This window comes from Polypterus senegalus, chromosome 9 (assembly GCF_016835505.1).
Source record: "Polypterus senegalus isolate Bchr_013 chromosome 9, ASM1683550v1, whole genome shotgun sequence".
In the NCBI taxonomy this organism is placed as follows: domain Eukaryota; kingdom Metazoa; phylum Chordata; class Cladistia; order Polypteriformes; family Polypteridae; genus Polypterus; species Polypterus senegalus.
Genome location: NC_053162.1, coordinates 9,341,288 through 9,357,810, shown reverse-complemented (window position 1 = coordinate 9,357,810; position 16,523 = coordinate 9,341,288). Strand labels below are relative to the sequence as shown.

The following is a 16,523-nucleotide window of genomic DNA, read 5'->3' as shown; positions in this document are numbered from 1 at the left end:
ATGGACTGATATGGTGATGTGTTAGGAACGAGAGGATGGAAATGAAAATGATCAACCAACAGAGGGACACCAAGAAAATCAAAGGGAAACAATGAGGCGGCAGGCAGGCAGGCAGGCAGGCGAGTCCATTTGGCTGAAATGTCACTGCAGCAACTCCAAATCGTACTCAGTAGTTTGTAAACCCGTGTACTTGACCTTGGCTGCAAAAAGACAATAGAATACAGAAGAGGGTCCGAAACAGAACTGGCCAACAGAGGAAGGAAGTTGGGTTTTATAGGGAGCTTTAACTCTTTCAGGGCTGATGTTGACTTTTGTCGAAATTCAGGAGTAGAGGACAGTAATCGGCTGTAAACTGTGACAAAACTCACCCGTACTTTTTAGTTTGACTCTCTTTGCTTAAAGGAAAGTTAGTTACGAAGCTTTGTTGATTTGACCTCATGAGAAGTGAGGAGCAAACGTCCTCTGAGATGAAAACAGCATCAACATCTGGGGAGACTAAAGCAGATGTGCAGAGCAAAATACCCCATGTATGTTTCACGTATTATCTCTGAATCGCACTCTGACTTTTCAGACTCTGAGTTTGATGCAAGTGATCTGGAGATGGATATCGAAAACAAAAGTGAGGTACCAGCATCAGCCTATTGGTCGCCAGCTGATCGTGCGGACAGCAGCGTTCGCCTGGGAGGACCACAAATTATTATGACAAGAAGTACAAACCATATTGCGTCACACTGTGGCTGCCACCGTAGCCCACCTGCTGCGCAAAGACAGAGAGGTAGCCGGCCCGCAGTGCATTCCTGCTGGCTATCGAGCCACCCCTGCGCTGTCACTGCTGCCAGAGATGCCAAATATGGGCCAACAGCAGCCACAGCATGTAGCAACAGACATTTTATGTTGATTTATATGTGAAACCAGGGCATTGTGTGCTTTTCAGACAACTGAGTTTTTTGGAAAAAATATTCAGCCCTCAAAGAGTTAAGGAAGTGATGTCGTCCTCAGGGCCGGGATAGGAAGTGATGTAATCCTCGGACAACGGACAGGAAGTGATTTCGTCCTTGGGCACGGGACAGGAAGTGACATCTTCATACTCAGGCAGAATTTCCCATATCTGGTCTGCAGGGACAAAATAAGAAGGTTGAGTGCAACCCGCCACCCACTGGCCGGGCATGGAATTCCCTTCTTTTGGTCCCTGTGCCTGGCCCACATGCGCACGTGTGTGACGATGAGAAATTGGACATTCTCACACATTATGTTACGATTTACATTTAGTTAGGGTCAGAATCGGGTTTTATAGGGACGTGAAAGGAAGTAATGTTGTCCAAGGGGCTGGGACAGGAAGAGATATCGTTCTCGGGCCAGGACAGGAAGTGATGTCGTCCTCGGGAACAGGATAGGAAGTGATGTCGTCCACGGGCCTGGGACAGGAAGTGACGTCTTCATACTCAGGCAGAATTTCCCGTGTCTGGTCTTCAGGGACAAAATAAGATGGTTGAACGCACTCTGCCATCCCCGGCCGCCTATGGAATTCCCTTCTTTTGGTTCCTGTGCCTGGCCCACATGTGCACGTGTGTGACAATGCGAAATTGGACATTCTCACACATTATGTTACAATTTACATTTAGTTAGAGTCAAAGTCAGAGTCGGTACATTTTTACCGACTATAACTGCAGTTACCCAATAACTGCTTTGGACTCCACGACTCCACAACCCTGATCACATCCCCTCTCACGTTGCACTTGAAACAACAGAGGATTAAACTGAAATTCGGGCCGACTCAGAAAATCAGTCACTGACTGCAAATCGGGCATAAAATTGTGCCAAAAATCACACAGTGTATGCCTGGTGTGAGGGCATACCAGCCTGGACACCCTCGAGGTGGAAGGACAAGGGGAGAGACAGCTTACACAGGGCTTTGTCTCCTCCTGGATGCTCCTGGATGGCCCACAAGGCACGCTGGGTGTTGTAGTCCTGAGGGGAGTGGGAGTCCCTACTCTGTAGGGCTCCATCCTCACCTGGATGTGCTTTGAAGCTGTAGCTTCATATCCCTGGGATTGGATAAAAGGCGCTGCCTGCCACACATGGATGAGCCGGGAGGATGGAAGATGAAGATTGCTGGGGGGAGCAGAGGAGGCCGTGGCAGAGAGAAAGAGAAGACAAAATGTCGGAGAGTGCTTTGTCATTGCTGTGTGTAATTTGTGCATTAGTGGTGGCAAATGCTTACCTGAGGAAGAGTTTCCCACAATAAAGACTCTTTTTGCCTTTAAACTTGTGCCCGAGACTGCGTCAGGTTGTATGGGGAGATGAAGCGCCCCCTGCCGAACATGACTGCAGCCATGTGTGACACCTGTAGGAGGCATGCCAGCCACCCAACCCGACACAGACAGACACAAGAGGCACACTTATGAATCTCACACTTTTCTTTTCTTTTCTTCTCCAATTCAGCATACAGTACAGTACCTTACACAGTTCTTAAATCGCCAATAATAACTCAGTCCTTTTCTTCTTCTCTATTCTCTCTCTTTTTCTTTTCTGCCACCTCTACTCCTCCCTTCGAAGGCAAGCTCTGTCCTCCACCTCCCAACTCCGGCTTTCAGAATGGAGTGATGCGGCTCCAGTTGCTCCTCGATGATCTTCCTGTAGCACTTCCGCCACACCAAGCTCCGGAATCATCCACGCGCCCTCTCGTGTCCCGGGTGAGGTATTGCCTCTCTCACGGTCTTCTTCATCCTCCAGGCATCCCTGCTGGGTAAGAGCCCCAGCAGTCCACCACACATGAAAAAAAGGGGCACAAAATGGTGGCAATTGTGACTGAAGGTGAAATACAAAATGGTGGCCGAGTGGATAAAAAAAGCCGAAAACATAAGCGACGACTGAAAAACGACTGGAATCAGGAACCTGAAACATCAAAAAAACGCAAGATCAGAACGAAGACCTGCCACGCACTCTACAAGCTGGTCCTCAGCTGCGTGTCGCTGGCAGCAAAACAAAAAAGCAAAGCTGTCGTTACAAACTGTCCCACCATCTGGACAGGATGTGTCTCTGTTCTTCAAGATGTGGACATTGGATATTTTTGTTTCTTATTGTTGTTTTATTTTTACTTCAAACCACTTGGGGGGAAAAAAAAGTACTTCACAGAAGGACTTTGCAGCGTCTCCATATGCCCATCGGTATTCGTCTTTAGTTAATTATCAGCAAGAATTTCCAATGATTAAAGGCGACTTTCACGGTGCCAGAAGTCGGACATCAAAAGGCAGCAAGCGGAAGAGGAATTCATCGCTGTGCCTTTGCTTTCTTTCTTCAGACATGCAGATTGTACATTACAGGCATTGTTATGTTAATGAGGTGCAATAAATTACACATTTACGCTGGGACGACATAATCCAGTAATGTCATTTAGAAACATGCGCGTCTCTACCTCAGTGAGCGAAGTGAGGCACCACGGTGGGTCCTAGAGACAAAATCCGCATCCTCGTGCAGTCCAGTCCAGTCCCTCAACGCTAAACCACCCCACGTTTAAAAAATATTTAATACATCACCCTCCATGTTCACTACATCACGCTTCCATTTTTATAAATATCCAGTAATCCGCATTCTGAATCCACGTATTCCAGTTCTGGGTGGCAGATGTTACAATGTTTTGGGGATTTCAAAGTGTGAGGAGTTTACTTCTGCCCTTATGCTTTGTCGTTTTTTAATAATTTATTTGGTCTTCTTCTTATTATTATTAGTATCTATCTATATATATAATTCACTAAGGGCACGCAAGACACTGAGCGCAAGCAAGACAGAGCCCCGCCCGCCAACTCACAGAGCCACGCCCATTAAATCACAGAGCCCCGTCCACCAACTCTAAGACCATGGGATACACTCGATAGAGCCCCGCCCGCCAACTCTAACCCTCCTACCGCCTCATGGGATACGCAAGACAGAGCCACACACGCCGACTGTAACCGCCCTCCCGAGTCCAGTGTCGCTCTCGAGGCACGCAACAACTCACCAAACACAGCCTCAGTCGCTTTCATCTGTGCAAAAGTCCACATGCACCTCTGAGCCACGTTGACTTTACACCGCACGCAAGACAGAGCCACGCCCACCAAGTCACAGAGCCACGCCCATCAACTCACAGAGCCCCACCCACCAACTCTAAGACCATGGGATATGCACGCATTTAGTGTATAAATAAATATAATAATTGCATGTATAGGATTCGCCAAAATCTGTTGTATGTAAACGATACTGTTTAAAACGTTATTGTTTTTTCATCAGAAAGCCTGGTTTCCACGTCTACCTGTATTAGTTTAAATGGCACTTTTACCACTCGCAATAGGGCGGAGGCGCTGACTTATCGTGTTGACTGGGCAACACAGTGAACGCGGCGTCTTATCTATATATGTCTATGTTTTCCGTAGCCTGCTACAGGAAGGTACTCTCTCGACCATTGGCATTGGTTTCGCTCCTTGCTATTTTCGTTATACTGCGACGGTGGTTTCCTAAGCCTTTGTTATATTGAATTCCTTTCTCACCGTTTTCCGTTCCTATTCTTACACTGCCGTATGCTACGGCGGGCTTCGGCTTGTTATTATTATTATCCATCCATTATCCAACCTGCTATGTCCTAACTACAGGATCACGGGGGTCTGCTGGAGCCAATCCCAGCCAAGGCAGGAAACAAAACCCTAGCAGGGCGCCAGAAATGACCCCTTTTATTGGCTAACTAAAAAGATTACAATATGAGAGCTTTCGAGACAACTAAGGGGCCTGAGTGGCTTTCCTTCTCGCATGACCCCCCTCAAAAAATAATTTGCAGTGAGTTCACAAAGCTTTAGTCACATCATTAGGTTTTGGTCTCAGAAAAGGGAATACTTGCTGCAGCTCCTGATTCATTTTCTCTTTGGCATAGTTGATTTGTGAGATTCACAGCATCGATCTGCATCCTTGTAGTTGTACTTTTTTTTTTTCTTTCCTCTCAGGTGAAAACGCCTTGAAGGCATTTCTGATATTAGTTTCTGTTTGATTGCACCGATTTTGATCTTGTGGTCCCTGGCCGGGCTCAGGAGGACCGGAAGAGAGCTTGTGCCTCCTCCAGACCACGAGGGGGCGTCCGCCCTGGTTATGTTGGGGGCCTCGGGTGAAGGGCTTGGAAGCCCAGCCCTGTAGGGACCCGTGGCCACCGCCAGGTGGCGCCCCAGTGCCTGAATATCCCGGGAGCCCAGCACCAGAGATGGGGGACTCGAGTCACATGACTTGACTCGAGTCACAATTTTCAGGACTTGAGACTTGCTTGATTGAAGTAAGAAAATGACTTGACTTTGACTTGAGAGTAAGTGACTTGAGACTTGACTTAAAGTGGAAGACTTGACAATGACTTGAACTTTTAAATATAATTTGTTTAATAAAATAAAATAATTTAATAAAATAATTATGACTCAGCAGCACCATAATTGGCGCCTGCGCCCTTAACGCTGCACAACTCTTAACGTTACCAAGAAGAAGAAGAAGAACGCTGCACAACTCAAACCGCGCCAAACATGGCAGACAATAGTCGAGCTCCTCATATAGTCACGTTTGGCTATAAGGACTTTGAACTAGACCGTACTAACAAAAAAAGATTTGCCAGATGCAGAGAATGCAACGCGAGAGTATCAGACACGACAACCACAACATCAAATTTCATCCGCACTTCAAAAACCACAAGGAAAGGTAAGGAAGTCGAATTCTTTATAGTTAATTTAATAAAACGATTACTAATTAATTAAATTAATCTTTTCTGTTTGTCATAATTTGGCCTTGGTTGCATGTTTTTTTATCAGAAATGTGATGATCATCTCATAAATAAAACGCTATAACGTTACCAGTGGCGTAGCCACATTTTGATGTTGAGTGCAACTTGAAATGAAAGGGCTTCTCGATATTACATGTAAACTATAATGTCTATATTAAATGTGCGCCTTTTCAAGCGTTTGTATGGACTGACTGCGTGTGGTTAGTTGAATGGCAGCTCGTGTAACGTTAAACTGCATGAAAATCTAAGATGAAAGCGTCGGTGCAATCCCTTCTCCTTCAATGACTCGTTCAAAACTTTTTGGTCATACAGACAAGAATAATTTCATCGTTCGAATCGGTTACGTTAAGTGTCTATAATTTTTTTGTGTACACTCACAATAACAACAAAATGTTGTGTGCTGTATAACAATGAAACCAGTTCAAATAGAAAACAAATATATCAGATTATATATTATGTATGAAACGTGTATATTGCGCCGTCCACCGCAGAGATGACGATTAAGCTTCATAACTGGGCTATATTAACATACATTATATTTATATTCTGCTGAAATGAAAAAGATCCGTTCATTTTAATTAATGAGATTATCACTAACGTTAGATTAAAAAGAGTGGATAAATCCCCTACTGTGCCTTATAATGGACAGCATAAGTATTAAAGCATCATATATAAAACATTCCCTCGATCATTAAGAAATTGTTTTTTTGAGGAAAACATTTCAGGATTTCTCTCTATATATAATGGATATGTATGGCACCCCGAAGTTTGAATTTCCAAAATGCAGTTTAACTGCAGCTTCAGAAGACTCTAAACGATTCCAGCCGAGGAGGAGTCTTATCTAGCGAAACAATCGGTTATTTTCTAAAACAAATGGACAATTTATATACTTTTTAACCTCAAACGCTGGTCTTGTGTTGTCTCTGCGCAGTCTGTGTGATTCGGGTAAATACAGTCTTAGATCGCAGCAAAAGTGCAGACCCAGCGTTTACATAGTTAACATGTATAGAAGCTCAAATGCCCTTTACAAAAAAAAAGGTAAAAACAGCATTGCAGGATGTTTTTGACATTAAAGATATAAAAGAGATTGTTGTTTTTTTGACATCTATTAACTGTATTTACCCAAATCACACAGACTGCACAGAGAGGAGACAAGACCAGCATTTGAGGCTAAAAAGTATATAAATTGTCAATTTGTTTGGAAAATAACCAATCATTTCGGGCTTTCTGAGCATTTTTCTGTGCAAAAATAAACGTATCGAAAATTTAACGTCTGTTTGTTTTAGTACTGCAACTTGACTTGACTTGACTTGAAACTTATCAGGACTCGACTTGCTTAGGGTGAACCCTTGACTTGACTTGACTTGCTTGATTTGTCTTAACTGTGACTTGAGACTTGATGGTTAACACTTGAAACTTGCTTGGACTTGATCATATGCGACTTGTCCCCATCTCTGCCCAGCACTTCCGCCACACCAGGAAGTGCTGGGGGGAAGACGACAGGGGACACCCGGACGGCTTCCGGGTGCGCAGCCGGCACTTCCGCCACACGGAGGAATGCCGGGAAGCAGCTGGAGCCCATCCGGGTTCCCATTTAAGGGTCCGCCTCCCTCCAGTCATCGGCAGAAGTCGGGTGGAAGAGGACAGAGCTGGAGGGAGGACTGGAGGCGGCCAGGAGAAAGGCAGTGGAACTGTGTGACCTGGACATTGGGGGAATCGGTGCTGGAGGCACTTTGGTTTGTGAGCGCACGAAAACTGTAAATTGACTTGTAAATAAACATATGTTGGGTGAAATATGATGTCCATCTGTGTGTCTACGTCCACAAGCTCTAATGTCTTCCCGTAATGTCATTTTGGTTTCCCCAGGCACCACTATTCTATGCCAGGGTGATGTGACACTTGGTAGGACAACTCAGAGTCACACATTATATGCTATTTGGGGTCAAAGGTATAAAGGATCTTCGGTTGAGACTTCCAGGCTGTCCAAGGTTACGGATTTACATTTGTTTGCTTTTACAGACTTACTACAATGGTCAGCCTAATCGAGTGAACATCAATCTGTTTGAGACCAAGTGTGACAGGACAAGGGTATTAAATTGATCTTCACAAGTGAAGCGCGCAGAGCGAAATCCAAGTTCAATGTTCAAGAAACCAGTTTGAGATGATCTGAGCTTTATGACATGGTGCATTATCCTGCTGGAAGGAGCCATCAGAAGATGGGCACACTGTGGGCACAATAGTCAGCAACAGCACTCAGTTACACTGTGGCACTTAAACAAGGCTCAGTTGGTACTAAAGGGACCAAAGTGTGCCAAGAAAATATCACAGACATCATCACACCACCATCAGCCCCAGCCTAAACAGTTGATACCAGGCTGGATGGATCCCAGCTTTCATGTTGTTGACCCCTCCATCTGAATGTCGCAGCAGAAATCGAGACTGAGGTGACATTTTTCCAGTCTTCTATTGTCCAAATGGTGAGCCCGTGTGAATTGTGGCCGAAACCGTTTTTATGATGGCAATTTGCATCTACTCCAGAATGTTCTGAAGAGTGGCCAAATGAATTGCAGTTAATTGCAAAGACCCTGCTGACGTCACTTCAGTGATCCTCTCGTTGAGAGTGTCGACGAGGACAAGTCTGGAGATCACTCTGTCATGCAGATTGTGGTTGTGAAGTGTTGTGAAGAAGGCTTCAGGGTGCCCAAGAAAGTCCAGCAAGTGCCAGGACCATCTCCTAAAGTCGATTGAGCTGTGGGCACCACCAGTGCAGAGCTGGCTCAGGAATGGCAGGGCAGCAGGCAGGTGGGAGTGAGGTGAAGACTTTTGGAGGATGGCCTGGTTGTTGTCAAGAAGTGCAGCAAAGAAGCCAAGAAAAACATCAGGGACAGACTGATATTCTGCAAAAGGGACAGGGAATGGACCGCTGGGGTCATCTTCTCTGATGAATCCCCTTTCCAGTTGTTTGAGGCATCCGGAAAAAAAAGTAAAGGTGAGCGGCACTGCCATCAGTCCTGTGTCAGGCCAACAGTAAAGCATCCTGAGACCATTCATGTCAGCCAAGGCAGTGGGCTCACTCACTCACACAGCCATGAATAGAGAATGGGACCAAAACATCCTCCGAGAGCAGCTTCTCCCAACCATCCAAGAACAGCTTGGTGACCAACAATGAACAATCCAGCGTGATGGAGCACCAGGCCATAAGCCAAAGGTGAGAATTAACTGGCTCGGGGAACAAAACATCGACATTTGGGGTCCATGACCAGGAAACTCCCCATTGAGAACTTGTGGTCAATCTTCAAGAGGCGGTGGGTGGACAAACAAAAACCCACCAATTCTGACAAACTCCAAGCATTGATTATACAAGAATGGGCAGCCATCAGTCAGGATTGGGCCCAGAAGTTGATGGCCAGCCTATCAGGGCGAATTGCAGAGGTCTTGAAAAAGAAAGAAGGGCCAACACTGCAAATATGGAGGCTTTGCATAAACTTCATGTCATTGTCAATAAAAGCCTTTGAAAGTAACTTATGAAATGCTTGTAATTCTACTTCAGAACACCATAGAAACATCTGATGAAAAAGATCTAAAAACACCGAAGCAGCAAACTTTATGAAAACCAACATTTGGGTCATTCTCAGCACTTTGGCTACGACTGTACAGAGTGAATATGTGAGACCACTGCAATGCGGTCAGTGAAGGACAGTAGGTCATCGATCACCACTTGGCGAGTGTTAGTCAGAAAGAACCGAGTGAAACAAGAGATGAAGTGCTGAATTAGACAGATCCCAAGAAGGTCCACCTTTACCAGGATGAACTGCAGATGGTGCTTCTTCATCTAGGAAGAGATTCCAGCATGTGTGTGGCATTCTGTGTGGTCCTTTGGAGGGAATGACAGGTACAGCTACATAACATCGGCATTGCACTGATAAGAGAGACCATGGGACAGCATGATGGGGTCTAGTGAGGAGCTTATGTCCAGCGAGGCCCAGCACTGATCCTTGATCCTTGGTGGACCACAATCCCCCCCCACGCCCATGCCGGCCAGATACGCCAACAAATGCTGCATCACAAAATGCATAACTACAAATGTTTGTTTTGTAGAATCTGTTGGAATGATAAGTGCAATTCATATGTCTCTGTTATATGCAAACTGGTATGGGATTTATAATGTTTGCGATGTGCCAGTTACAACTGCAAATATGTTTCAATGATATGCCGTTTGGCATGGGATTCATAAAACAATGTTAATGTCTGTGATGCAACATTTGTTGAAATTAAAAGTGCAATGCATGTTATTACTACAAATGTTTGTGAAACACCATCTGTTGGAATGACAAATGCAAACATGTTTCTGTTATATGCCATTTGGTATGGGATTCATAAAAGCAGTGAAAATGTTTTTGAAATGATTTGTTTGAAATGACAAAAGCCATGCATTTAATTACTGCAAATGTTTGTGATGTGCCATCTGTTGGAATGATGAATGCCATGCTTTTAATTACTACAGATGTTTGTGATGCACCATCTGTTGGAATGACATAGCAGCTGGACAGACACATAGTTGCACAGACACGCAGACACTTATACTTTTGTTAAGGTTGGTGATTAATTCATCTTTCACTACACATTAGTAAACATGCAAATAAAAAGGAGACCACCGTGCGTTTTAGGTTTGTGTATCTATGTATCAATTTCATTTTTATTTATTTTATTTTATTTTTTTTAAGATTCCCAAATATCGACATTCAACACTGAAAGTGAACCTGAAAGTCTGTCAGTGGAAGACCTCGGTAGCCAACCAGAGGAGCTGCCAGAATTCCCCATTAAAAGACTAAACTCAGTTCCTCCGGACCCACCGGACCCACATGGATCTCCCGAGTCTCTGCATTTTTACCTGCCACGGCCAAACATGGAGGTCCAGGAGGAAGAGGAAGCCCCCCGTCTGAGGTGCGTCTCTATTTGTCTTTATTTTTTTGTTTTTTTACTGTTGGCCTTGTAGATTGTTGTCTAAATCCCATCCCCGAATCCCATTTTGTCATCATTTTGTGGGCATGTTTTCTCTTTATTTCCATTTAGTTTCCCTTCACTGGCTTCCAATTCATTTTCGAATCTATTTGAAGATCCTTGTATTTGTTTGCCCCACTTTATTTGTCGGAACTGCTGCACCCTTACGTCCCGTCTGTCTCGCTCTCTCAGGTCAGCAGTTTGGTATAGCGGGTCCACAGCTCGTTTAGCAAAGGCCATTTTAAATAAATAATCACCGCTCTCGCGACGGCTTAGCGAGGGGGCGTTGGGACGATCAGCGGTGTGGGCGTTTCTCACCGACTGCACAGGTGAGGGACTGCCCACATCCGTGATTGCTCCCGTGACTAATTTTCTACAGCTGCTGTGGCCCCTCGTTCTTTAAAAGAAGCGCGAGTTGGTTGGGAAAGGAAAAAGAAACGAAAGGAAAGAGAGAACGGAAGGTTACAGGGAGCGAGGAAGCAAGGTGGTGCAAGAGAGGAATAGACACGCGGAGCTATGGAGGAATATTTCGGACAAAATTTAATAAATAAATAAATGCGTAAATAAATAAAAGTACTGTGAAATGTGAGCATAAATAAATAAATAAATGTATCATGAAATGAGAGCATAAATAAATAAATGTGTCACGAAATATGTTTTCCGTTGCTTATTTATTTATTTCATTTTGTCCGTAACATTCCTGCAAACCGTCATGAAATACGACTTGAAATAAAACTATCACTTTCACTCGTCAAAGTTGAGAGGGTGGGCTCTAACACGCCCTCTAGTTACTGATTGGTGAATCGATAGCACAAGAATTAATTAGAAAAATGCTTACTACTGCCGATGAAATGGATTCTGCCGAAGATATTACATATTTCAGAGAGAGAATTGAAGATTTATCGGAAGAAATTACAATGTTGGCGGCCCTTTTAGACTCCGATATAGATGAAACTGTTTTTGAAATTATCGAAGAACAGGTGGAAGGGACTTTACTACACTCCAGTTCAGGTGACGCAGTTCCCTGCTCTGGACGTCCATCCTTTGACATTTCAGCTGAGTCAATAGAACACCTTCTGTTATGTGGTTTAAAAGTACGACAGATTGCAGATCTATATGGTGTATCGGGGAAGACGATCACAAGGCGAATGAGCCAGTTTGATATCGATAGCTACAGCGGCTGTATTAGTTTAGGTGTTTTGACATGGAATGCCCAAAGCAGCGCCAACTAATATTTTGAACTGAACAACTTTACCACTGATCAGAGCTGTACAGTTGTTTGAAGAAGTAGCTGCGAATATGCACCTGACTTTATACTCGTAAAACAAGGGTCAAATACTCAGTTCAAAATATTAGTTGGAGCTGCTTTGGGCATTCCATGTCAAAGTACCTAAACTAATACAGCCATTGCAGCTCACCGTATATCAAACTGGCTCATTCGCCTTGTGATCGTCTTCTCCGATACAACCATATAGATCTGCAATCTGTAGTACTTTTAAACCGCATAGCAGAAGGTGTTCTATTGACTCAGCTGGAATGTCAAAGGATGGACGCCCAGAGCAGGGAACTGCGCCACCTGGGGCCTCATGTATAACGCCGTGCGTAGAACTCGCACTATAACATGGCGTAAGCACAAAAGCCGAAATGTGTTTATGCACAGAAAAATCCAGATGCAGGAATCTGTGCGTACTCCAACTTCCACGTTCTTCCGTTACATAAATCCCGATCAGCGTGAAAACTAACGCTCGTGCACGCGCATTATGTAACGCCCCAAATCCTCCCAGAATTACGCCTATTTGAATATGCAAATCAATATAAATCGCCCTTAAGCGCAGCCTTCTGTGAAAAGACAATGGGAAAAGCACGGGAAGATATAAGAATTTCAGCGAATACCAAGTGGAGGCAAAGGAAAAACATACTATTTGTTCAAATAAGCCGTGGTATAATCAACAAAATGAAGCTGATCGAGTGGCATAGCGTGTTGGAGAAACTTGAAAGCTCACATTCACAAAATCGCACAGTGCGGAAATAAAAAGAAGTCACATATCAAAGTTGCCGTGAAAAGAGTTGTAAGCCCACTGTCTGAGTGTCATATGAAAGTTATTAGGGTACAGAGAAAAAAGGCACGGTGGGGAAAAAGCACGAAATGTCAACTTCAATCTCGACATTTCCACTTTAATCACGTAGTTTATTTTGTCATTTAGTAGAACATTATAAACTTCATCTTAAAATCGTTTAATTAACCAGTTTCTCAAATCACATCGTAATTAAAGTAGCACGTTAAATGCTTTGTTTTGTATTTGATCTTCTACTCGTATGTGATCTATGTGTGTGAATCACTACTTGCTTCTTAAACTGGCTCTCTTCCTCCAACTGGACACAGAGTCCATTACATTTGTGATATTACAGCTCTCTGAATAACTAAAATACTGAGATGTATACGTGATGTCATTTTCATGATGATAGGAGCTAAAGCACGTTATTAAACATGTGTTTCATGAGCCTCGTGCTCATGACAAGCATTATCTTTTGTCGAAATTTGTCGCTGCGTTTTTAGCTGTGTTGTTATTTTCTCTTTCTGTTTTATATTCAATATATATTGGCGTAGCGTCACTGCAGTCAGTGCTTTTCTTTCCCCAAGTAACCGATCGCCATACAATCAGCTCTGTAATAGACGTTAAGCCATCTGTAAGCTTAGCGCCGATTCTTCAAAACGTTTAAAGAACATTGAAATATCTTCGTAGTACATGTTTAATTATTCTATCCTTCACGACACTCCCAGTGAAGAATATAGATTATTTAAATGAAGTTAAAGTTTTATGTGTATAATTTAACAAACATATTTTGCTGCATTTCACCTTAAAAATGATATCGTCATCATATGTAAATCGCGCTTTATAAAGTGGCTCAGGTTGTGAGATATTATAACTGTAGTGCAAGTTTACAGTGGGGTGATTGTACTTATAAGTACAAACCGTTCTACAAGGAGCAATTGATTGAGTGCATTTAAAGTTCTTGGGATTAAACTGTTTCTGAACCGCGAGGTCTGTACAGGAAAGGCTTTAAAACGTTTTGCAGTGGCTGAGACAGAGTGTCCTTAAAGCTGTATACCGATAATTCTCTTTCCGATCAGCTGCTGCTGTGATTCACACTCAGATACAGTGATATAAATACTCGAGTGTGCAGTGAGAGTAATATGGAAAAAGATGATCCGCTGTGGCAACTCCTAACGGGAGGAGCTGAAAGAAGAAGAAGAAGAAGAAGAAGGAGAAGTGAGAGTAACAACGCTAAAGCAGTTATGGTATTTGGAATACTATGGCTGTTCCCTGGACCATTATATTGTTACGAGTTAATTACAATCAGATGCATTACACTAATAAACAATATGCGGTTAGTTTCTGTGTATTTATAAAGCCGCGTCATGAAAATAATGAGTAATCACACAGGAACAGTAGCATTGCTTTGGCGCTGGGTGCCGCCAGTTTGCAAAACCGAGCGGAGAACTTGCGTACGACAAGGCATGAGGTACCGTGGAAAAGTGCGTGGCTTTACGCCAAGTGTAGGTTTTATACATCGCGATTTGACTGTGGAAAAGTTCTTACGCAACATTTCTGTGCATACGCACCGTTTATACATGAGGCCCCAGGTGACGCAGTTCCCTGCTCTGCTCTGGAGCAGCCCCAACTAATATTTTGAACTGAACAACTTTACCACTGATCAGAGCTGTACAGTTGTCTGAAAAAGTAGCTGCGAATATGCACCTGACTTTATACTCGTAAAACAAGGGTCAAATACTCAGTTCAAAATATTAGCTAGAGCTGCTTTGGGCATTCCATGTCAAAGTACCTAAACTAATACAGCCGTTGCAGCTCACCGTATATCAAACTGGCTCATTCGCCTTGTGATCGTCTTCTCCGATACACCATATAGATCTGCAATCTGTTGTACTTTTAAACCACATAACAGAAGGTGGTCTATTGACTTAGCCCGAATGTCAAAGGATGGACGTCCAGAACAGGGAACTGCGTCACCTGAACTGGAGTGTAGTCGAGTCCGTTCCACTTGTTCTTCAATAATTTCAAAAATAGTTTCATCTATATCGGAGTCTAAAAGGGCAGGCAACATTGTAATTTCTTCCGATGAATCTTCAATTCCCTCTCTGAAATACGTAATATCTTCGGCAGAATCCATTTCATCGGCAGTAGTAAGCAGTGTTCTAATTAATTCTTGTGCTATCGATTCACCAATCAGTAACTAGAGGGCGTGTTAGAGCCCACCCTCTCAACTTTGACGAGTGAAAGTGACAGTTTTATTTCAAGCCGTATTTCATGACGGTTTGCAGGAATGTTACGGACAAAATGAAATAAATAAATAAGCAACGAAAAACATATTTCGTGACACATTTATTTATTTATGCTCTCATTTCATGATACATTTATTTATTAAGGCTTCATTTCATGATACATTTATTTATTTATGCTCACATTTCACAGTACTTTTATTTATTTACGCATTTATTTATTTATTTAATTTTGTCCGAAATATTCCTCCATACAGAGCGTGTGGGCGAGCGAACGAGCGCTTGCAGGCATCGGCGAGGGCCTGGGTGTTATGCCCACACCCGGCGACCAGGTAGCGGGAGTAACCAGAGAAGGATGGCTGGCCGCGTAAGGCCGAGAAGGCTGCGGGAGTCGGGAGGCTGGGGCGGTAAACTCCCTGGCATGAGCGTCCTGGTTGTCAGGGAAGCCAAGTCTGCGAGGCTGGGATGAGTGCCAGACCGAAGCCAGGGATCGGGAGGTCTCCAGTCTTGTTGCAGGAGTTGAAGAGGGCAGCTGCAGAGAGCGTCTCGCCTGCTGCAAAGCCTAACTGGGAAAGGCAAGCAGGTGAGACGCTAACAGAAAAAGATGCACCAGGCTTGTCATTGTTGTGTTTTTAAAGACTGCTCCCAAAGAAACATTTTAACCTCTTTTTTTTTTTTCTGTTGATTTTACCTCCACATTTCTTTTCTGGATTATTTATTTAATGTAGACTTCTGCACTTTATTGATTTTAAACACCTGTTTTGTTGACTCTTTGAATTAAAGCACTATGCACTTTTTTTTCCAACCATCCCCTTGCTCAGTTGTTGTTACCTCCACTGACTAGCTCATCGGTAACATTACCAACAGTGTTGGGTTGAATAGCAATGGAAGTGTGGAGCCAGAACCCGCATCGTCACAAGCAGACCAGATGCCTTTACGTGTTCCCGAGGCACAATGCAAACTCCGAGGTGATCGAGATTTTTCAATTGCAGCCCCACAACTCTGGAACGATTTGCCGTTGCACGTTAGGCAGGCTCCGTCGCTAGCTGTCTTTAAATCCTATTTAAAAACACATTTTTACTCTCTGGCTTTTAACCCAGTAGGATATGTTGGCTGTCTACTTTTTGTTAAGAATCTCTTCAGTGCTTATGTGTTTTGGTTTTGTGTGCCTGATATGTTGGCTTTTCTTTTTTTTTTTAAATTGTACAGCACTTTGGTCAGCCTTGCTTTATAATTAAATAAATAAATCTCAAGACCCCTTCCCAAAGATTACTAGAAGGCTCTGTTTCATCACCTATAGTTGAGCTGTTTAAATGCAAAGTACACACTCGGCCATGTCACACATTTTGGAAATTTCAGAATTTTATTTTGTTTTTCTTTCAAAAAAATTTGAAATGATAATTCATCACCAATTTCCTTGCCACAGCTCTACATGGGAAA

At 43.5% G+C, this 16,523-nt stretch overlaps 1 protein-coding gene across 2 annotated transcripts in view; it reads left to right on the top strand.

Annotated features, from left to right (window-relative positions):
* Positions 1-16,523, top strand: part of LOC120535106 — a 127,588-nt gene that overhangs the window by 89,144 nt on the left and 21,921 nt on the right. For both annotated transcript variants that reach the window (XM_039762690.1, XM_039762691.1), the window contains one exon: positions 10,507-10,726. In XM_039762690.1, the coding sequence (XP_039618624.1) occupies positions 10,507-10,726 (220 nt within the window). The remainder of the gene's footprint in view (positions 1-10,506; positions 10,727-16,523) is intronic.